Source organism: Lepisma saccharinum, chromosome 25, assembly GCF_977018435.1.
Source record: "Lepisma saccharinum chromosome 25, izLepSacc3.1, whole genome shotgun sequence".
Classification (NCBI taxonomy): domain Eukaryota; kingdom Metazoa; phylum Arthropoda; class Insecta; order Zygentoma; family Lepismatidae; genus Lepisma; species Lepisma saccharinum.
The window spans coordinates 51,370,325-51,394,125 of record NC_139253.1 but is presented as its reverse complement, the minus strand read 5'-3'; the positions used below and the strand labels follow the sequence as shown (position 1 = coordinate 51,394,125).

Here is a 23,801-nt window from a genome sequence, read left to right as displayed (position 1 = left end):
TCCCTGACCCCTTTGGCAGGAAGTAGATGCTGTATGACATATTTTGTCAGTGCTTCATCTGTCTTCAATTTCCTTCCTCTCATATGCTCTTTAAGCAGCTTAAACAAATCTGATAATCACTAAGGGCTAAGTCCGGAGTGTTAAAACATGGAGCAAATCCCTTTCAGAGAATAGTTGCTGTCAAATTGACCATGCGGAGCTGTGCATTGTCATGGTGAAGAATGACATTTGCAGACAACATCCCCAGTCTTTTCCTGTGAATGACATTACACACGGCACGCTTCATCAATGTCGAGGAATACTGGGCATTAATCATGATCCTTTCCCCCAAAAAAATCAACACAAAGAACACCTTGCATGTCACAGTCGGACAAATGAGTCCATGCAGTTCATTCATCAGCAACTAGTATTATTTGCCAAATTGTTGACGTCATTCATACACTCTTGCCTGTGACATTGTTCCCCATATGGTGCTTGCAATCTACTCAAAATTTCAGATGACTTCAGGTTCTCTTTCACAAGGAATTTGATCATACACTACTGCTCCACAGCTACACACATTGTTACTAACATAGGCATAACTTGGCAGGGGCAAGGAGGGGCACCTGCCCATCCAAAATTTTCAGGTTTGTTAAAATTTACAAGTAAAGGATACTTTTGTTATCATCCTAAGATCTGAGGAGCTACGTAATAAATAATAATATTTATGATTTCGCAAATGTAACAGTTATTTAGCAAATAACCCTGGACATTATTTTTATGGAATGAAAAACTATTAGACTCTGCTCCCCCCAAAATAATTAAGTCTCAAGTTACGCCCATGGTTGCTAACACTACTACACAAGTGCCGGACCCTGTGGCCAAGTGGTTAGCACGTGCTGCGATGCAAAGGGTCCCGGTTTCGAATCCCGCTCGGGCTTGGTTGTTTGTGAATGTCCATTAATCAATTTCATCATTTCATAAGTCATCCCAATCTTCGCAAATTAGGCAAGAGGCACAAAACGCAAAGTAAAAAATAAACTAAACTAAAACTACCGAGCAAGCGCCAACTACATTGGGGCGAACATGGAATACTATGAACGGTGAACGTACATCTCCTGGCAGTTTTATCGTTCTCCGGGTATTTACTACTTTTTTGTTCACAAATGTCTTGGTCAACATTGAACGACCCTTGTATTTTGTTAAAAATTATGTCTCACCTATTTTACTGATACACGAGATTCAATTGTTTTATATTTCAGCTCTCACAAGTCTTCGAATTGTGGTAACCCAGGAAGCAATACTTTGTCCAACCTGGCTCGCAGGTTGATTGCTGCAGTCATAAGAAAGAATGCATATGTAAGCAACCGACCACATCCTGAGGATGCTGACCGGCACCCTGCTTAACTTTTTCGCTGCGGGATATTAGCACACAGATATAGCTTTTGCTTAGTTTTTTGGGTAAATTTTCAGAATTGCATCAATTTGTAAAAAAAAAAAAAAGTATTATAAATTACTAATATGAATTCTACAACTTATTCTTTGATCAAAGGGCCATAGCCTTGAGTCCCCTTTGGTGTTAGATTTTCATTGTTAATGAAGTGGATACAGTGGTGTGGCCAAGGGGGAAAGAGGGGTGGTAGGGGTCATAACCCTTCCTTTTGGTCCAGTACCCCTAAAAAAAGGGAATGTCAAAAGCAGGAAGAGATAGCAAAATGAAGGCTGACAACTACAAATATATATGTACCCTTCACACCCTTTTAAAAATTACAGCCACGGCACCAAGTGGATAAATGATCCTTGCTGCCAATGTTGCTTACATGGCTGCACATGTGTTTCATTTGTTCAGAACCAAAGCAAAACCGAAATAACTTCATTTGTTCAGAACCAAAAACAGATACAGTGCAAGCATCGTGTGACTATAACCTTTACATCCATCATATCTCCAAAGCAAATCTTTACTTTATGAGCATGTGAATATATGATATATTTGAATTAAGTAACACAATACAATATGAATAGGCTATTGTATTTAAAAAAAAAAACTGCATGAAACACTGAAAGCTGTTTTACCTGTCTTTTTATTTTCTTTCTCATCTCCTTTCTTCTCAATCATGGAAGCAACAGTCTTCTTTGATTTCTGCGATTCTTCAAAAGTTCGCATTTGCTTAGGAATACGGGCCTGCTGTTTACCCCAAAGTTCAGCAGTATGCAATACTTGTTGAAAAACATTGGAGAAGTTGAATTCCTGCAAACCAACAGAAGTGCAATATTTATGAGTGATCAAAACTTGATTAAGATACATATTAAATTGAAAAATGAAACATCTAAAAAATCATTTTTAAGAACTATTTGCGTGAGAGAATAATTTAATCACAGAATCCATTTTCCCAACAAGGTGTGAAACTTAGACATTGCCAAAATTCCATGTGGCACTCTTGTGGACCGTGTAAATCAAGTGGATTCCAGAAAATTACATATACAGTACCAAACAATATTTTAAATTATTTCCATTCATCCATTTCTCACCTAAACCATGCAAAATGTTACAATCTCTTAAGAATGATTTACACTTACCTGAAAATATCTTCCATGGTGTAAATCTTCCTTATACTTATCCCTAAATTCCAGGTGGATATCATTTAAAAACTTGTCCACATATGATAGCTGCAGAATCTTCTGATATGCGACAACGAACACAAGTTCAAATTCATTGTCTAATTTATATTTAAGCATCAAGGAATTATGCTCATAACTGTTGTTTCCTGTTCTCTCCTGAAAAATGTTCAATGAAAAAATAAAGAGTTGCAAAATTTTACTGACACCACTTCTGAAGCCAGCACAACCTCTTCAATATAAATTTCACTCTTCAAATGTGATCTAGGCTAGTATCAATTAAATATTTGGATTTCAAGCTGGTATTACTTTACATTCCTAAATAATTTTCACTAAAGCACTTATTTAGCTCTAAATGAAGGAGTTTTTATTCACGAGTCTGAAGAATTACGAGTGCCTCCAAATTTCCCTTGCCCCAGAAACAAAATGATAGGCATGATATGATACTTAAAGCAATTTTATTCTGTTATGAATACTGCATTTTAAATACTACCAATTTAAACTAAAGGTTCTGCCGAAGTTAGTATATATATATATATATATATATATATATATATATATAAAACGTGCATATTTTGAGGCAAGAAAAACATAGTAATCACAATTGCACAATAACACGGACGGCCTGGTGAATGAATCATGTAATTTAAAAAAATTAACGGTGAAAATACGAAAGTTCTAGACGTACATTGTAAAAATAACAACAAATATTAAAGTTCAATATAATAAAGATATTTCATGCCTATCACAAACGTGTAACATTACAGCAGGAAAAAGTGTATCCGTCATCTTGTATAAGAGTATTCAATGTGAACATATGTAAATCTGAAAATTAAAATATTCTTACCTGGAGAATAACACTCCCTATTAATGCATTCACGGAAGGTGTAAATATTTCGCTGGTGCTCTGAAAACACCACAACACAATGCCTCCTTTGCTAAAAATTGTAAATAAATCCAACATATTGGACAAAATTCTTCCATTCACTGCAGACAACGTCTGTGTATCGTCGTTCTCTTCTAACAGCTGGCTGGTTACAGCGGCGTGATGTCTTTTTATTTATGAGCAATACTACTTTTATTGCGAAACAGCAATTTTGTAAACAGCAGAATTTAATCAAAAAGAAAAATACGCTGAAATCCAGCATATATATCTATCTATCTATATATATATATACATATATTTTATTTTACTATGTACTAGTAACATCGCTGTCAGTATCAGTATGGTATCGGCTGTTTTACTGTTGACACGCGAATTCGCTTCCAAATATTCTGCAATTGATTCCCGTCCAGTGCATGTTAATTATATTGCACTGTTATTTCTTCTATTTTATCTAAGCATAATAAATACTCACGATAGCTATTAACCAAAAGTACTGGGTTATAAATATAAATAAAAAAATCTGGCATATACAACTTTGTGTAATTTTTTATGACTGACGTAAGTTTCAGTGCCAGGTAAGGGGTGAATTCTTCACCGAAGTCTACTCACAGATTACGCACGAAGGTTCTACCAACTAAGAAACTAAATGTGGGGTCTCACTTATTGTACAACAATTGAGCAACCTTGTGTTCTTACGTCATGGCAGTAAACTTTATAATTTTAGGCTAGATGCCTACGTTGTCAGGTTAGGCTAGCTAGGTTTAGTACTCTTAACATAAATAATAATTTTTCATTGTATTTATGCTAATGGTAGCTAACCTAACAGGCGTAACCTAAGCTCGTACTCATTCTTCATCTTACGTCAGAACGAAAGGTAGCTAAAGTGTTGTTCAATAAGAGATACCCTTAAAGTGCCAGCTTCAATCCGTGAATGGTGGTTGTACCTAAAATGTGGATCCAGTGAGAGAGAAAAATGTGTTCCGAAAAAGGAGTAGATATAGGATTTTTAGAGAAGTCAGACTCTTGGAAATTGGAAAGTAGGTTCTTTCCAAGTAAAGTCGGAGGAAGACCGTCATGGCTTAACTTATTTGATATACCTTTATTAGATGACGTTCAGTGTGAAAATTGTAGTAAACCATGTTTACTTCTATGTCAGTTGTATGCTCCGCTCGAGAAAGTGAACGATTGCTTTCATAGGACGATTTTTGTTCTTATTTGTAGGGATGAGGAATGTTGCAAAGACAATAGTAATAAAAATTTTATCGTATTCAGATGCCAGTTATCAAGAGAAAATTCTTTCTATCCATTCGAACCCCCAGTTGAACAGGAGTCGTGGAAAGCAGACCTGATAACGGAAAAGTATATTAATGTGTGTAGAGTTTGTGGTCACAGAAGTGCCAATCACTGCGGCAAGTGTAAAACTGCCAATTACTGCAGCAAACAACACCAAATAATTGATTGGAAAGCTGGACACAAAGAAGAATGCTCAAAGAGTAAGGTTTGCAGTATGGTAAATTATTATTATATATATACACGTATTTGATACCGTATTTTTACATGTGCAAGGTGGCGCATGAAAAAGTAACCTGGGTCAATAACAGAGTAAATACAAATGATGCAGCTGTAATAATAATAAGGTAACAGTTTCATAGATCGGTGACACATTAAAATCGGATAGTTTGTGTTTTGCGTGGTTCGTACTTACCAATTTTGTATTGTGGAACATAGTTCAAGCTGCCACTATGCTTTTGACACAAAAACAAACTCAATTTTTCACATTCTGAGTGCTTTGTTTTTATTCCTTTCTTTGCTTCCGGAACACACAATATGGCTGCCACATCTTGACTCATGTTGTGGGTATGCAGTGTTTCAACCTTCTGTACCGAAAAATACCTACTATCCTGTTCGTCACCGGTGTAAATTATACATTATGCACGGGCAGCTGACATATAGCCCATGTAGCTGATGGATAGCCCCACAAACCATTATGCACAGTAGCTGACCGATAGCCCCACGAACCATTCAGGATAGCCCGACAAACCATTTCCGATAAGGTTAGGTTTGGTTACGTTAGGCAAGCATAGTAAAAAAAAAGGGGGGGTTGAAACACTGACAGCGGCTTACGTCATCAAACGTACGCAGCATCCAGTTGGCATAGGGCAAGCAAATGAAAGCAATGCGTCTGTCTGTGAGATATTTCTCTTGAAAAATACAAGATTTCCCGGTCAAATATTCTCCACGATGAAAGAAAATACCTCGACGAACATTGTAAACCTTGGAGAAACTCATTTCTGTAAGTAGTTTGTTGTGTAAAATTGAAGAAATGTGTCTCCAATGTATGAAACTGTTACCAATAAGAGTACATGTTTTGGTGCAGCCAAAAAGTTCCTCCATTTGAACTTAGACTGTTATTGCTGGTGTTGTGTGGAGTGACAGTCAACAGTCTACCGTCAGCATTGCTTCACATCAGTTGCATCGAAGTTTCTGCACTCAATAGAGGAAAAGAGTACCAAATGAGAATAGGCAACCTGCGAAGTGTTTGTGGACAAGTTGTCAAGTAGAGTCTCACTGGCGAAGATAGCAAACTGGTTAAGAAGTAGCACACAATGGGATCTTTGCATATTGCCCCAATACAAGAGACCCTACAGTTTGCGGTAATGTGCATGATTATATTGTAACTATGTTTGCCTAATATGACGTGTCGTGGATGCGTGGTGAAATTCAGGTAAATTTTCCGTATCCTGGAAACGGATTTCTTCAAATTTACACATTTGGGAGCAGGTGACTCCGGCCAATTTCTAACATGCCTTTAACAGGGACTCTATAGAGAAAGCAGGGTAGCCAGAGTGGAGGTGGGGCCACGGAAGGATTACCCCAGGTGTGGAGCCCGGAATCGGTGGGAAATTTGGACTCAAAAATTTCAAACAAAAATAATTTTTTACTTTAAATTTGCCACCGATTCCGGGACGGATAGCCCCAAAAACCATTCAAGGATAGCCCCACGTGCCATTACAATTTTCTTCGTAAAACAATGCGAAAAAGTTAAAATAAAAAATTAATCACATGAGCTTTGTTCACGGGTATTTCTTGGGTTCCAAAGGTTGAAACACTGCAGAACGAATGAAAATCGACAAAACACTAGCACGACGCGTGATTATCTAGGAAGGTGTACGCGCCATATTGTGTGTCAGGCAAGTGAAAAGACTACGAGAAAGAAGTACTCGTAATGTGAAAAATTGCAATTACTTTGATCAAAAAACATGAAAACACCTTAAAGAATGTTCCACAAAGCAGATAGGTAAGTACGAATGTCAAAAATTGACGAAACTAAGAAGTTATAGGTGTCCGGGGAATAGTAAATTTTTACCAAGTGAACCATTACAACACTTCACCTTTGTTTTTATCTCTGTATTATTTGTATATCAGTGGCGGTCCCTCCATGGAACAGAGGGAACAGGCTGTTCCCTTCTACTTATCGCCCTTTTTAACTATTTAAATTATCTATAATAACAACACTTCTTTCCGAAATCAACATGCCAAAGAAAAACTTTCACCCTGACTGGAAGTTTGTTTACTTCACCTACCCTCGTCGTCCCACCCTCTGCTCTGACGCTGAGTATTTCCGACCACGCGCGAAGGTTTACGAGCCTCATGGAGCCACTTCCCACCGTGGAAGCTGAACTCTCAAGCTGTTCCCTACGAGAGACATAGCGAATTCGTTCTCCTTCGAGTTTTTGCTATGTGCTAAAGCTTAATTGCGTCGTAGTGATAGTTCGGAGTGTAGTAAGTCTATAGCTTCCTAATCTCATTGCAAAATTGCATCTGCCAGTCATAACGAACTGGAAAAATCTTCTAGAGTCTAAGCGTCTGCTAAATGCCTTGGCTAAAGGCTGCGAAATAGCTTCCGAGGGAACAGCTCGCATCCACCTGTTCCACCCAGTGTTGCCACAATCTGTAAGCACAATTTCCCTTTGCAAGGGGTAAAATTTCCCTTTTTCGCCCATTTTTTCCCTTCATCCAAATATAATAATTATTAATAATAATAATAAATATTATCGTTGACTCATGTTCGTATGTATGTATAAAATGTTAAACAATTTAACTTTTAAATGCTACGACCCAGTGGTCCCGGTTCGAATTCCGGCCTGGGCATGGCTGTTTGTGAGTGTCGATTCATAAATTTCATCATATCATCACTCATCCCCATCTTTGCAATTAGCCAAAAGTGGCAGAAAAGTGAAGTAAAGTAAACCAAATGAATAAACAATAAAATCAATAACTTTAAATGTATTTTTTTTGGAAGATTTAGATTTTATTGCTAAACCAAGTCAATTTTTTCGTTTTGAGATGAAAGCTAAAACTACGTTAAAGAAAGTTGGCAACTTTAAGTAAGTAAGATTTTCTTAAGTAAAAAGCCAAACACACAAGCAGAGATTGGATTTAGGGAGGCCAATGCCCTTTTGTCTTCATCACACCATCAGAAGAAAATTAAAAATATTCTACACAAAATGCTGTTCTAGTAAGGCGTAGATGAAACGTCACTTCCTTTAAGTATGAAGAGTTTGTGTGGAAAATCACATTTTTGCTTCCCCATCAAAATTTTTAAATTTGATGCATGTGTATGGGGGTTATTCTTGAGTAACCAAAAAAATATAGTACCTACCTGAGTAAATGTTCCATTCTGGTAAATTTCACATATTAGGTGGAACTTCTAAAACACAGCAAGTTTTTTTATTAAAATTTAATCCATTGAGTCTGAGAGGTATGTTAGTCACTTCTTGCCACTCCGCACGAAATTTTTAAACTTGTTTCCGCTATGTTTTCTCATCTTCCGATAATTCTCCACGACGTTTTCTAATATGTTCTGGAGTTGCAGATCGTTTCCTTTGCTTCCCTTGTTCTTCCATCGTCCAAGACAGACACACATCATCCAAGACAACCTTCCACCAAACACTCGCACACGAATAACCCAGTGGGCCTCCCCATGCGCAGTGGTTGCGTCGTTGTCTTGTAATCAAGGGGTCCCGGATTCGATACCTTGTGGAGGCACAAGTGGTTCGGATCCCACTTTAAACTGTTCGTCCAGTCCCGATTAGCCTTACTGTGCATAAAGTGGACTTAAAACAGCAACTCAAACCAAACCAAACAAATAACCCTGTGTCCAATGAAGACTGAAGTACATATAATAGTTTTCGACAAAGATAACTTTATGGTTTGCACGGGCAGTGAACCAGGGAAAGCTTTACATAAACAATACCCTCAGACTCCCACTCCCAAAGCCGGGACATAAGGGTGAATGGTCAATGACCTCCGGCCCCAACCGGTAGCCAGATGTGGACCAACTCAAATTCCACCCTTACTTTCAGAACGAAGTATACGACAAAATAAAATTAAAAAGTTCTCATTTTCAAAACTGGAATCACTTATAATGTTTAATATAATTAATGTTGGGTCTGTCTTAAAATTTCCCTGAAGATTCGCTATTTTTAATCAAATTTCCCTTCAAAAAGGGAAATTTCCCTTCATGTGGCAACACTGGTTCCACCAGCAAGACAAGCGCAGCGCAGGACAAGAAAGCGAATGTTGTATGATCGACTGGCTGAAGACGAAAGATTTTAGTACATTGAACTTTGCAGAAAATACAGCAGACATACACCTATCCTAACCTAATTAGAAACTAAAACGAAATCGTACACAAGGTATTTTCAAACAAGTTACTACAACTCTGTAAAATGATTAACTGGATACTCTTCCAGTGGCAAATTTTTGTTGTCCTTGTTTGTTCCCGAGAGGGAGTTTGGAACAGTTCGGGTTTTGTCATAATTTCTACAAACCTAGCGGACGTCATGAAAAAAACTCGGCCATCTGATTGCCATTATTGCATCAAGGACGTTCGAATTACAATGCTAAACTCTAGGAAAAAAATGTCAACTTAATCTACAAATGGAGAGATGAAACCGGTTTCGACAAAACATTTTTTTTTTCGGATCAATCATAAATTGTTTTATTAATTTTTCCTTTGTTGCGCATCAACAATTTTGTTTTTAATGTTTTGTTAACATTATATCATATTTGCTTTAACATTGGTATTTTCATAATTTTAACGTGCTTCATGTATGTCCCTTCTGAAAATTTTTAACATATGTTTCGTATGTTTATTTGGTTCATTTCAACAAGGGTTGAATTTTACTTGGTTTACTGTATTATATTATGACAGGTATGGGAGGGGGGCAAGTGCAGGTCACCTGTTCCCCTGCCTGATTTAGCACCGCACGCCATTGTTGTATATACTTTATGCTACTGCCCTGTACCATTTTTTCGTGTGCCACCCTTTTTAATTATTGTATGTATGGAAGATGTTTAAAGGTAAGGCATAATAACTCATGACAGGTGTCGAATAGTTCAGTGAATGTTCCTAATTGGAGAAAATGATAGGAGAAGAAATTTATTGTGATTGATAAACAAGTACATACCTTGGCTATTTTTTGATGTAGTCACCATTACCTCCAGACATTTCTGATAGAGTGGCACAAGCTTTCGTTTACCTTCTGCGTAAAAATCTGCCACCTGAGACTGCAGCCAGTCCAGAACTGATGTCTTGAGCACGTCACTGTCATTGAAACGCTTTGATGCAAGCCACTTTTTCAGTTGAAGAAAAAGAAAGAAATCGCTGGGGGATGTTTGAATAGTTCCCATCGAAATCTTTGAATTGTCTCAATAGTACAAGCAGCTTCGTGTGGGCGGGCATTGTCATGGATCAGAAAAATCCAGAGCGTAGCATTCCTCTCCGCGGATTTTGGATAGCACATCGCAGATTATTCAGTGTTTTGCAATACACCTCTGCTGTAATTGTTCGTCCTGGTTCCAAGAATTCCACAAAAATCACACCCTTTTGGTTCCAAAACACGGTTGCCATGATTTTGTGTACTGATGGTGTTTGTTTGAATTTCTTCGCTTTAGGAGAACCAGAATTCCGCCATTGCATTGACTGCTGCTTCGACTCCCCAGTCACATATGACATCCACGTTTCATCCCCCGTCACTATGTGCGAAAAGAGGTCATCCCCATCCTCCCCCCAGCAGGCCAAAAAATCACGTGCAGCTGTCCTTCTTTGCTCTTTGTGAGCATCTGTCAGCATTTTTGGTACCCACCTCGCACACAGTTTGTGATACCCCAAGTTGTCAGACACAATTCGATGCACTGTTTACGCAGACACTTCTGGATACTCTTTGGCAAGTTCAGATATTGTGAACCGGTGATTGGAACGCACTTTCTCGTTAACAGATTCCACGAGATCGTCCATCTGAACACTAGGCCTTCTGCTACGCTCATCGTCATGGACATTTGAACACCCTTCCCAAAACTCTCTGGACCCTTGCCTGACCTTCCCTTCACTCATCACTGTCGGTTCATAAAGGACACACAATTCCAGATGGATGTCAGCTGCATTCTGTCCTTTGGCATTCAGAAATTGTATGACAGATCTCACTTCACATTTGGCGGGATTTTGTATTACGTCAGCCATTTCACCTTACTGCTACTCGCACGTACGCAACCCCACTCTGACGATTCTATCTCTGTTGCAAGGACAGAATTCTACGGCATGCTCCTGCGCATGCTCAACTTCATCAGTGTTGCCAACCCCACATAGAAAATTATCGGCCCTTTTTTTTGACATGTATATATGTCCCTCACCGTGGTTGTGTTGTCTAAGGCACCAGGCTTTGGGATCGAACTACGGAACATACATGTTCGAGTCTCCTGGGGCAAAATATAACACCATTTCTCCTGAGATTTAGCCAGTGTATGGAACCAGTGGCCACCCACAATTGTGAGGAAATTGGGGAGCTACGAATGAGTAGCATAACCCGGTCATGGAGACCTACAAGGACGGCTGGGGGTTCATCGTGCTGACCCTCCCCCCCATCCCTCAGTAACTGGTTAGATGATCTCCCATCTCTGCCATGGCATTTGGGAGTGTGGTCGGGTCCTGGCTCTCGAGGGCTGTTGTGCCATGAGTTATTATTAAGTCATATATGTAGTGGGTAGGTGCATTCTTCTGTTGCTTAGTGGGAGATGCGAATACTTGTTTTCAATTTAATGCCAATGAGCCATTGGCACACACTGACAATCACAAATATGTTATAATGTACTCAGCAGGATTTGAACATGCATGAGATATGGTTAAAGATATTCAATTCCATTTCTCATAGTTTTAAGGTTTGTATTTTCTAGATTGTATGGTTGTTAATCATTTTCTGTGTAACCACAGCTATAGTTTATGAAATAAAGAGTTTTCACGTACCCTCTGTGGTTTCCTGTTTATGCGGATGATTTTTCCTCATTGTAGAATTGATAAAGTTATAGCAACAGTCACTAATACACACATTAAGAATAGGGAATACTAGAAAGTGATGCTCCTCATACTTCGTGGTGGATATCATGCAGTAAATCCTTTTAACACTGTGTATATTGTTTTGTGAAGCACGCCCTGTTATTTTGTTTTAAACTTCTTTGTTATAGGGTAAGGTGAGGGTAAGTATAGTAGTCATAGTCAGTCAGTGTAGTAATATTGAAGCGAGACAACAAAATATTGTAAATGTGTAATAATAATAATAATAATAATAATATTTTATTGTCATTAAGCTTGTACAGCAATAGACAACGTCAAGAACATAATACATGTGAAATATATTATAAAATAATATAAAATTATAACCCATTTTATGTTAAGTTGCACTAAAATACAATATTTTTAATTTCAAGAAATTCTTGAGTTGAGTACAATGGTGTAGCAACTAACCAGGCATACAGTTTACGTTTAAATACATTCATAGGCATATTTGTCACATCAAGAGGTAGCTTATTAAATAGTCTTAATCCTAGAGCTTCATAACTATTCAGGGATTTTGAGAGTCTGTGATAGGGTATATTTATACGCCTGCTGTTTCTTGTAGTATAGGAATGTACATCTTGTCTACTTTGTAGCTGTGGCAAATTTTTCTTTACATACAACAGCACAGTGTAAATATTTAGATTTATCACAGTCATAAATTTTAACTTAATGAACAGTGGCTTACAATGAACTAATTTGTGTGAGTTGGTAATTATTCTCACGGCTTTTTTCTGCAGTATTAAAATTTCTTGTACATAACTGCAGTTCCCCCAAAGTAAAATTCCATATGAAATAATGCTTTGAAAGAAAGCGAAGTAAGCTGATCTTACGTAATCTTCAGGTACATGACTGTTTAGATTCCTTAACAAATATATAACCCTAGATAGCTTGGCAGTTACGTATTTAATATGTGGTTCCCATGATAATTTATTATCAATGACAATACCTAGAAATTTCACATTGTCTGAGCTATTGTCGATCGGGATGCCTCTAAGACTGAAAAACATATGCTGAGTTTTACTTTCATTCAGCAAAAAACCATTAGCTCTGAACCGTAAAGAAGATTGATACAGGGTATTATCAGTTATGCCTTTAAGAGTGTTAAGGTCAGAGCTGGCATTAAAGAAGGTAGTATCATCTGCATATAGTATTGTGTGAGCAGTGACGCAACATGGTAAATCATTCATCATGAGAGCAAACAATAAAGGCCCAAGAACCGAACCTTGAGGTACACCGCATTTGACCTCGGCTACATTTGACCTCTCCATTCCTATGCAGACAATTTGTTTACGGTTCTGAAGATATGAATGAAATAGTTTAAGATCTGTACCACCAATGCCATAGTATTTAATCTTTCTTAAAAGTGAAGTGTGTTCTACACAATCAAAAGCCCTGCTCAGGTCACAGAAAGAGGCCTGAGCAAAGTCCTTAGTTTCAAAAGCCTTAAGTACATTTTTGACTAGTGAGTCCATGGCATCAATTGTTGACTTACCCTTCCTGAAACCAAACTGTGATTTGCAAATTAAGTTATTATGGTCCAAGTAGTTGCATAATTGAGAATGCATAATTGATTCTAAGACTTTTGAAAACACTGGAGTCAGTGAGATGGGACGGTAGCTAGCTAAACAATTTTTCTCACCTTTTTTATAAATTGGTACAACCCTTGATAATTTCAATACATTTGGAAATGTTCCTTCCCTAAGACATATATTTATACAAAAGGTCAGTGGAAGAATTATAGAATCTATGATTGAATCTAAGATTACTGGATAAATCATAGATATCTACACTATCTGATGGTTTCAGCTTTCTCACAACATCTATAATTATCTCTGGAGTTATTTCAGAAAAAACAAATTTTATTTCAGAATGTCTTACGCTATACTGTTCAAGTAAGTCAGAAACTGTTTCAGAGGGTCGTACAATGTTGTTACGAATTTCCTCAACAGAATTAATACAAAACTTATTAAAGTCATTAGGGGAGATTTCTATAACATCTCTTTTGCTGTATTTGGCAATCGAATTAATTAATTTCCAGGCAGTCTTGCATTTATTCCTGGATGCCTCAATATTAGTTAGGTTATACAATTTCTTTGATTCATTTATAGCCAATTTGTATTCCTTTCTTGCCCTCAGGTAGATTGATTTAGCCACATCTGTCTTATCCCTCTTAAATAAATCTAAGTATAGTAAAACCCTACATTTCATACCGGCTAACTTAGGAGTGTACCAATCAGCATTCTTTTTTTGTATTTTCTTCTTATTAACTTTGAGACTAACTTTACACCTTTTCTGGGGAATACTCCTATCATAAATATCTAAAAATACCGTTAGAAACTTTTCAAATGTTACATCAGCCAATGTCTGTTCTCTATCCAAGGACTGAGGTTTACTTAACAGATCTAGCCAGTTTATATTACGGAGCAAGTTCCTGAAATTTAATATTTTATCATCCGTTATTGGTCTTGAGATCACTATTTTAGATTCCTTACAGTTACAATCACACGGTTTTAAGTTAAGTATTTTTAGCCAAGGAGAATCATGATCTGATTATGCAAATACAGTTACATCACATGTTATACGAGATGTTTTTATGTTTGTAAATATATTGTACAGGCCTGCTGAACCCCTAGTGGGTTTATTATTCATATAGTTAAAGTCAAACTGCCTAAGCAGGTTTTTAAATCCAGTTACACTTTGTTTATCTTCTGTTACATCAAAATGAGAGTTTAGATCACCACCAATTACGATACTAAAGTGTTTCCATTGAGACTTACTGAAAAAATCTAACATTTCCTCAAGTTTTTCAAGAAAAACAGTAGGATCCCCATTTGGTGATCTATAAAGCACAACTATTACAATTTTGAGGTCTCTAATAAGTAAACCTGTGGCTTCAAAGTTTAATTCACTACAGAGGAATTCAAGATCTATGACTAGCATGTACAAATGCATTTTTTATATATATAGACACTCCACCATGTTGAATTTGTTCCCTACTATAACTGTTAACCAGATAGAAGTCATCTAGTATTTTGAAGGAAATTTCACTTTTATGGCACCAATGTTCACTTAAACAAACTGCATCAAAACTATTTTCATTAGCAAAATCATTAATAATTTTATGTTTTTTGCCGAATCCCTGTATATTGAGATAACCTATCTTTAAATCCAATGGAGTGTGGGAGTTAGAACAACATGCTCTAGCTTCCCCATGAGAATTCTCAAAACTAAAATTAACACGTGATCGTTCAGAGTATAAAGAAGTGGCACATTCAGGTTTGCTAATGATATTGTTAGTCACACTTAAGTTAGATTGGTTTGTAGATATAGTTATAGGCCAAGTTTCACTAGTAATATTTTGGTGTAGCAAGCTTAGGACATTATTTTTGGAATTTATTTCATTGCTTGCTTGTTTGAATTGCTTATTGATATTCATTTCACTATTTCCATCATCAACTGCGTATTGTCCATTAATATCTAAGGACGTGATATTGTTAGCATTAGATTTATACGATTGTTTCATCAAGCTAGGCCAGGTTTTATTACATGACCTGGCTAAATCTAGTCGTTTCCCTGTTGTGATAAAATATCAGGTAATGCTATGCTTTCCTTCCTATTATACATATTTCTATTCATTATACTCAGTATTACCTCACTAATTTCTTTACTTAACCTATTTTTTCCAGCCCAATTTAAATGTTGACCATGTCTTGTATGCTCTAGCCTATTCAATTTACTTACATCTACGACTGATACATTTTTGAAATGCTTACAGATGGTCTTGTATTTCTCATTTACTTGACTTATTTCATAGTTAACTACAGACCATTCAGGTAAATCTAATCTGTATGGTAAGTTGACCACTACTACATTTGTGTGGGTTAGCTTTGCCAGATTTTTTTGGAGAGTTTTTGTAGCATCATCTCCTAAATTCTTTGCGACATCATTGCTCCCCCCTATTAATATCAATATCATATGATAGTATTGACTATTGTTGTCTTATATTTACAGACATAAACAGTCCTAGGAGAACATCAGAAATTGAGAAATTTCTTTTGCCAGAACATGAGATTGTTATAGAATCAGAGGATTATGTTGAAGAATCTGAAGAAAAGTCGGAAGAGGAGACATTAAGGGAGTATGAAAAACTTGTTGCTGAAGGAAAAGCCGGGACCTTGCAGGGTATGTATGGTCATGATTGTTGAGGTAAAATCAGCAGCGTGGCATGCATGTAACCGGTGTTTCCACAGGTAACAACGAAATGTAAAGAATTAAAAAAGTTGCTTCAATAAGCTGACAACATTATTAAATATGTTAACCAATAGCATTGCCGTCGAGTAGATATTGCAAAGGACATTTTTTTTCTGCAGCCGACGGAAGCAAAGAGGGAAGCCGTACTGCTACCCTCAAAAGGTAACAAGAGGAGAAGGTGACATTGCAAAGGAAGAGTGGGGAAAGACTTTGGGGCAAGTGTGCTCAGGGGTTATTCATATGCCTGTTTCGGGGCCCAGTTACCGGTGAGAACTGCCAGACACAGGCCAGTGTTGTCACATTGGAGTGGCAGAAATGAGCTAAATCCTGCCTGAAATGGGGATACGATTTTTGTGAAGCAACTAGAGGTAGACAGCAGAGCCAAGTCTGGCTTGAACTACAACTGAGACCAGTTAGGTATTAGACGAGAATATAGTTCCTTGGTGTGATTCGTGATTTGGACAAACCTTGCTCCAAAATACAAAGTTAGCTTCCCTTCCACATTGACTGTCGCTGGAGGAGGAGAGTTCTGTCGTCTGTTCACCACACAAATGTCAAACTGACCCTAGAAATGTGTGGTTATTCTTCTTCCCCTTTCCACTGGAATTGCAAAGAAACAGAGATAAAGAATTGACAAGGCTTGACCACTATTCATTGGATTTTCGCGGTAACTGTCCCAAGAGTGGTAGTTTGCTAGGAGTGTTTGTGGCTAAATTACTGTGTGGATTAAAAAAAAAAAAAGAACGAGATGAACAGAAATCTAGATGGAAGAAATGTCGTATTGATGGCCGGTAACACTTTAGAAAAGTCACGCCATGCCACTGGGTAAAAATAACTAGGGCAAAAGTATGTAATACAGCTGAAGTTAATCTATTTTTGTGATGCCATTGTTTGAGTTGTAGAATCTAAATGCATTCTACTTACATGTGACAAAATGTGGATCAGGGTCTAAAATTGTTGTCATCACATTGTGTGTTGGGAAGTTGGAACAAATAATACTAGGCACATACAAGTTCAAGTACCTCCTTTGAGTTATGTTTTAACATGTGTCATTTTGAAACATTAGCTGATCTATTTAAACAGATTTCATTGTCAAAGTCAGAGTTTGTTCTAAATCCACTTTAGACTCAGATGAGCTAATTGGGACTTGACCTACAGTTCAGTGGGATTTGAACCACTGTGTAATGTGACACCTTCCGGAATACACCTATGACTCTTTGATTACAAGCTGACAGAATTACCACTACACTAATGCAGAGGCCTGAAATTTTATTCTTAATTTGTCAGTTGTATGATTGTGGCCGTTCTTATTATTGAATCAATTAGGCTAAAAAGTGACTTAAGAATGTTGTCAAGTGTAAAAATTTTGCTCCTCTTTTTTTCTTTCGTGCACTCTGCTATAAAGTACTTACACTCACTCACTCATTTTCCCCCCTGTCAGATTTTTAAAGTTCCAGTTTGTGTGTGTGTGTGTGTGTGTGTGCAAGCATGTATGTGTGTTTGCTCTGCATACACTTGAATGCCTGTAGCATGAAAAATAATATTTTAGTGTTATTTGTCTACAAAATACTACTACTATATTTAGAGTTAGTGGATCACAACAAGCAAAATGTAGGGCACACCATCCCAAAAAGATAAGACGAAGTTGAAACGTAGGATACAATCCTTCATAGTTGATAATATATTAAAAGAAATGTGCAAAGTCTATTCAGAAATCAACTTCTGTTTGGCTCGTAAAAAGCAATATATAACCGCAGGGGCATGGCACATGGACAGTAGCCAGCAGTAATGTGTAATCTCATTGCACACACAACTGCAGTCCATTTGGTTCTACAGTGCACGAGTAGGAACTGTCGAACATGAACCCTTATATTACTGCTCCTGCCAGTTGTGAGGTGTGATTGAAGCAGAAGGGGACATGGACTCTTTCCCAAGATGAAGTTCTGGTTTGCTATTCAGCACTTCGAAGACAACGAGTAGGTCATGGATTTAGTGAACAACTGGCTGAAGCCCCAGGCAGCATCATTCTATGATGATCCAGAAAACATTTCAGATGATCAAAGAAGCTTATGGTGACGAAGCAATGGGCAGATCGGCCATATTCAACTGGTGGAAGCATTTTGAGGAAGGTAAACTCAATGTGCAGGAAAAGGCGAGAAGCGTGCATTCATCAACATCAGTGAACAATGAGAACATTGTGAAAGCAGAGACATTATTGAAAGAAGATAAACGTTTACCGATTCGTGAATTGGCAGCTAAACTGAATGTTGGTGTAGCAAGATGTCACAAAATCGTCAAGGAACACCTGAAAATGTCTCGTGTTTGTGCAAGATGGGTGCCACATTCACTGAGTGAAGAACAGAAGGTCCGTCGCATTCATTGTTGCCAGGCTTTGGAGAAAATTGGTGGGCAGTCTGTACACCATCCTCCATACAGCCCAGACCTCACACCCTGCGATTTCTGGGTGTTTGCAATGCTTAAGAAAGAGTTACGTGGAAGGAAGTTTAGCACGGACCAGGAACTGAAAGCTGTCACATCCACTACCTTACACCGACTATCAGAAAATGGTCTGCAACATGTGTTTGGGAAGCTAGTGCATTGCTGGAATCAGTGTATATTGTGAAGGGCGCTATTTCAAAAAGGAAACTCACACCAACCCTCGTACTGACTCTGACTCCGAATAGTGATCTCAGTCCATGAATGTTCGGAACAACCATCGTAAAAGTAAAATGCATCAGTGAAAACTTGGTGGTTGAAGAGGAATAACCCCATTTATAGGTTGCATCCCATAATGTTGATAGCGAAAAAAAATATACAACCCATTTTCAAATTGCATTTGTCAAAAATAGTAACAGTGGATACATTGTTTTGTCATACTTTCATATGTATATAAATTAACAAAAGAGACAGAAGTAGCACATACTTTTTCCTTCTGAAAAGGCAATTTTCTAAAAATTTCCCAATGCTTTTTTGTATATCTATCTGAAAAACATTTTCTCAATGCAAATTTTGTGCTCCTCAAAATCTAAGACACGTGGTTGAAAAAAGAATGTTTGTTAACCGTAACTATATTTCACATGCTCGTGTTGTTTATGCTGGTAGTTTTTCATTATTACTTTCTGAATGTAGTAACAATAATGATAAAAATGTGAATTAGTTTGCTCTTTTTTATTGTTATAATTAATTATTGATCTTCCATTGGAAATTGTCTCAAATCAAAACAGAAGAGTGCATTAAATAATGTGGCAAGACATTTATTTTCATAGTTATATACTTTTTAGGAGATGGTGCTGTGGACAGTGATTTAAGAAACATGGCATTAAAAGAAGATAAACCATTTAGAAAATTTTTGAAGATAATTTCACAGAATCCTGAGCAAGTTGTAAGATATGAGAGAGGTGGCTCTCCCCTGTGGTTGTCGGATGCACATGTTCCACACGCAAGTGAAATTCCAAATTGCCAATATTGCAATGGCCCAAGGCAATTTGAATTCCAGGTACTGTTAATTAAAATAATACTTATTTAACATATTTTACTTTTTAGTGAGGCATGTAAAGATCAGATTTTGAGAATCTGGAAATCTCAGGAAATTTGAAAGAAAAATCAAAATCTGAGGGGAAATCAACTAATTGATTGAGTCCCAATAAAGCACATCTGAAAGACTAGAATACGCTTCTGCCTCCTAATAATAATAAGTATTTATAATTACAATTTCAGTAACTTGCTTTTACACAAGCTATTTTTCAAGAAATAAGCCTTTGATTATTTGCATTACAGATTAATTGATATTGTGTTTGTCAAAAATGTTCAACATATATATGATGCGTTTCAAACTTATTTTGTGCACTATAATGCATATTGAAAACGTTATATAAACCTTTATCCTGGATTATGTGCACAAAGATGTGAGAAAGTGAAAAGAAATTGACATGCTAAAAATGTGTTCATATTAGGGGAATAAGACATGGTTGATAATAATTGGACATAAGCGAGTTATTAACTTTTTTTTGCAGAAAAAGTTAGTAACCTGTTTATGTCTAATTAAAAATATTTGTTAAAAGCAGTAACAATGAATGTATTGCTTTGTCATTCCAGTATGACATATCTTCACATGCATACAATGAACAAAAAATACAGAACTGAAATTTCATCTGTAGTTTTGAGAAGTGACGTGTTTATTGCTACCACATGGTGCTGGTTTTGTTTGAAACCAGCCATTCTGATGTGCATAATTTAGGTGGTTTAATTTGAAATCAGCCATCATTAAAAGGTGAATTAATGTAAATAGCCAGAAGAAAGCCTTTGGTAAAGAACTGCGCATTTAGATATTTACATCACAAAAGCATGACATATGAATTATGTTTTCATTTATGTAAAATAAATAACAAAAATGGCAGAATATTGTACTAAATTACAGCCTATTTATAAAATGGGTTGCTATATGTCCCAGAATGGTATTTGCTGCAGTGTCCCGAAAAGTTTCTTCAGGACATACATACTAATGTCTTGGAATTGGGTTGGTAAGAAGAAATGATTAAGACTATACCTAAGTACTTTCATGAAAATTATTTCCATTGAAATGCGTGGATGTAATCGTGAAAATGCTCCTTTTACACAAGCTAACTGTACATTGAACCGCTCTTGCTCAAAAGTCAGAGTTATAGTTACAAGAATGTGCTGCAGAGTACTTTGACTTCAGGATGGCACCTGCAAATGCACTTGTTGACAACAATTAGTAATAATGCTACTTTTATTTTGTTCTGTTTGTAGTGCTGAATTTCAGTTAAAATTCTCTTCCATTGTATAGTTTTCATTATTACTTAATTGCTGTAATTAATAATTAATTACATTAATGTATTATGCAAAATTCCAAATAGTTTTGTAAAAATTCTTTTTAAGTCTTCAATTTTTTTTTCTGACTTTTGTTTTCTTCTAAAATTACACTACAAGGCAGTGATTTAATTTTCCTGCGCATCTTTGTAAAACGTTTTTGAAATACCTTACCACTTTTGGAACCCTAGGGCAGTTTCAATGTATAGTCCATAGTAATTATGTACATACATACATGTTACTTTGTCAGGTTACCACTTTAGGCTTCCATTCAGCGGAGTCCTGGATTTTTACTAACAAAATAAAGCAACCCCGTTTATGAATATATCAGAGAGGTAATATTACTAATAGAGCAGATGCACCACATGGCTTATATTGGCCAATAGTTGTTGACTTGTTTCGTTTTCCTTCCTTTTTCTGCCACCTGTGGCTAACCGTGATGATGATGATGATTGGCAGTAAGGTGAAATGAAATAAAATTGCCAAAACCTTTACAAATCCAATATTTACCTTCAATGCTAAATTCTGCTACTTCGTCATTTTTTTAATGTTTGTGTAAAGGTAGAACTCACATACTCTGGTTTTGCATAATACAAATCTCATTCAATATATAACCGGAAATATGTTGTGACAAATATTTATTACAAGCATCAAAAGAACTACAGTACTATGTTTCAACATAGTCCTTCAACTTCGTCCCCCCCCCCAGTTCAATGCACCTGTGCCAGTGCTTGATAAGGGCACTGATTCCACAGAGAAAAAATATTTTGGACACGTGCAAAACCACTCATGTATCGCTGATTGGACTTCGTCATCATTTTGGAACCTGAATCCACTTAGTCCATCTTTCAGTGGGCCAAAGGTGTGGAAACTGGAAGGTGCGAGATCAGGCAAATATGGAAGGTGGGGTAAGCACTCAAACTTTAGGTCCTCGATGGTAGACAATGTGACGCTGGCAGTGGGTGGTCTCGCATTGTCATGGAGCAAAAGCACACCAGTGGACACCAGAGCACATCGTCTCTGCAGAATGGCTGGCTTCAGTTTTTCTCACAAAAGGTTGGAGTAGGTGGTACTGTTTACATTATGACCTCTGGGCATGTAATGTTCAAGAATTGTCCCCTTGTGGTCCTAAAATAAAGGTACATGACCTGTCCGGCACTCCGGTGAGCACACACTTTCTTCGGTCTGGGAGACAAAGGATGTCGCCATTCCATTATTGTCCTCTTATGTTCTAGTTCATAGAATTGAACCCAACTTTCATCTCCCGTGACAATACGATGAAGAAATGCCTTACCGTCAACTTCATAACGGCGCAAAATCTCCTTGCACACATGAACGTTTCCGGTGTCAATCGTTTTTGAAACCCACCTCGCACACACTTTCCTGAACCTCAGTATGTCATGACTGACATGGTGGGCTGATCCTACACTTATTTTCATCTGGGGAGCTATTTCACTGACAGTAGTACGCCGGTTCTCCCGTATCAAGTCCTCCACTTGAGCAATGTTGCTTTCCTTGTCTGCAGTGACATAGCGACCTGGATGCGGAGAATCTTCAACACTGGTTATGTCCTGTTTGAACTTCTCAGCCCACTTGTACACTTGTGATCGACTCATACAGTTGTCACCATACTGAACTGTCATGCGGCAAATTTCTATCAGTTTCATGCCTTGACGCTTCACTGCTCCAGCTTGGAGCACTCTTGTAAGGGTGCCGCCATCTTGTGTAACTGTTTCCCAGCATCCCGTGCGCAAGGGGCATGCCAGCCCCAGCTATGAATAGCTTACAGATGCCTCCACAAAGTAACAAACATATAACAATCACGGTCAAATTTTAGATTTTTATAATTCTTTTCCGGTTATTTATTGGATGCACCTTGCGAATGTCTAGAAAGTTTCCTGTTTAAAGCCAAAACATATTTGCACTTACCTGGTTACAAATATTATTGTGTTCTTCATAGAACATTCTAATATTATATTAGATTGGTAGAATATGGGTTGTCTGTTAATTTTACATTTGTATTGGCAAAAATTTAATTTATTTAACATTAACTTCATTATTCACAATTTGAGGAATTTCCCACTGATTTACATCTTTGTAAAACATATAATTGATTTCAGGTGCTTCCACAAATGCTGAATTATCTTGCATTGGATAGTCTTGGGAAGAGCATAGATTGGGGAACACTGGTGGTCTACACTTGTAAAGACAGCTGTAGCTCTGGTCCAGTTTATAAGAAGGAGTTTTTATGGAAGCAAGATTTCAAGAAAGGAGATTAATTAAAATAAAATGTTGTAAAAGAAAGTTGTTGAAATAAAAGATTATGTAATTTTGATTCTTTGGTACTTATTACTATATGTAAACATTACAAGTTTAGATGTCAAGTTAGTATGGTTTCTTACACATGAAAATGGATATAGATCTTTCGAGATTCGTATTTTCTAATATGGAATGCACAATATCCTAGATCAAAACATGACTGTGTTTTTAGTAGATTTGAATTTCAACATGTATGACATATTATTTTAAGATTTTGTGTGAAACAGAAAAGTGGTAGTTTTCAGGTGTCTATGAATAAAAAGCATAAGACACAAGAAACATGAAGTGGGAAAGCATAGAGGATGAACGAAACTGAAGTGTTTTTAAGAATTGCCTTTTTTTGAGCATATGATGTATTTAAAAGAAATGTAACAGCAGAAAAGAAGTAAAATTATGAATTCTTAAGAAAAAAAAAGCAAAGCATACAGTGAAAATCAGTGGCAGATTAATAGCCCTCTGGTTGTTAATTTGAAGTTATCTGGATGGCAGATAACTGCTTTTACATCTGTTAGGTTCAATTCAGAC

General features: G+C 37.0%; 2 protein-coding genes across 4 annotated transcripts in view; one reads left to right on the top strand and one right to left on the bottom strand.

Moving 5' to 3' along the window:
- Positions 1 to 3,624, bottom strand: part of SrpRalpha (signal recognition particle receptor alpha) — a 29,883-nt gene extending 26,259 nt beyond the window's left edge. For both annotated transcript variants that reach the window (XM_083111230.1, XM_083111231.1), the window contains exons 1-3: positions 3,443 to 3,624; positions 2,557 to 2,754; positions 2,053 to 2,227 (exon numbers count right to left, since the gene is read on the bottom strand). In XM_083111230.1, coding sequence (XP_082967356.1) covers positions 2,053 to 2,227; positions 2,557 to 2,754; positions 3,443 to 3,559 — 490 coding nt within the window. In that variant the 5' untranslated portion in view covers positions 3,560 to 3,624. The remainder of the gene's footprint in view (positions 1 to 2,052; positions 2,228 to 2,556; positions 2,755 to 3,442) is intronic.
- A 525-nt stretch (positions 3,625 to 4,149) lies between these two features.
- On the top strand, positions 4,150 to 23,292 carry Zfrp8 (Zinc finger protein RP-8). Of its 2 annotated transcripts, none has more exons than XM_083111419.1 (4): positions 4,150 to 4,226; positions 15,888 to 16,058; positions 19,409 to 19,623; positions 23,078 to 23,292. In XM_083111419.1, exons 1-4 carry the CDS (start codon positions 4,211 to 4,213, stop codon positions 23,234 to 23,236), a joined length of 561 nt encoding a protein of 186 aa, XP_082967545.1. In that variant the 5' UTR covers positions 4,150 to 4,210; the 3' UTR covers positions 23,237 to 23,292. The 2 variants fall into 2 exon arrangements, with proteins under 2 accessions (XP_082967545.1, XP_082967544.1); XM_083111418.1 differs by lacking the exon at positions 4,150 to 4,226 and adding an exon at positions 4,406 to 4,974.
- Positions 23,293 to 23,801: the final 509 nt, after the last annotated feature.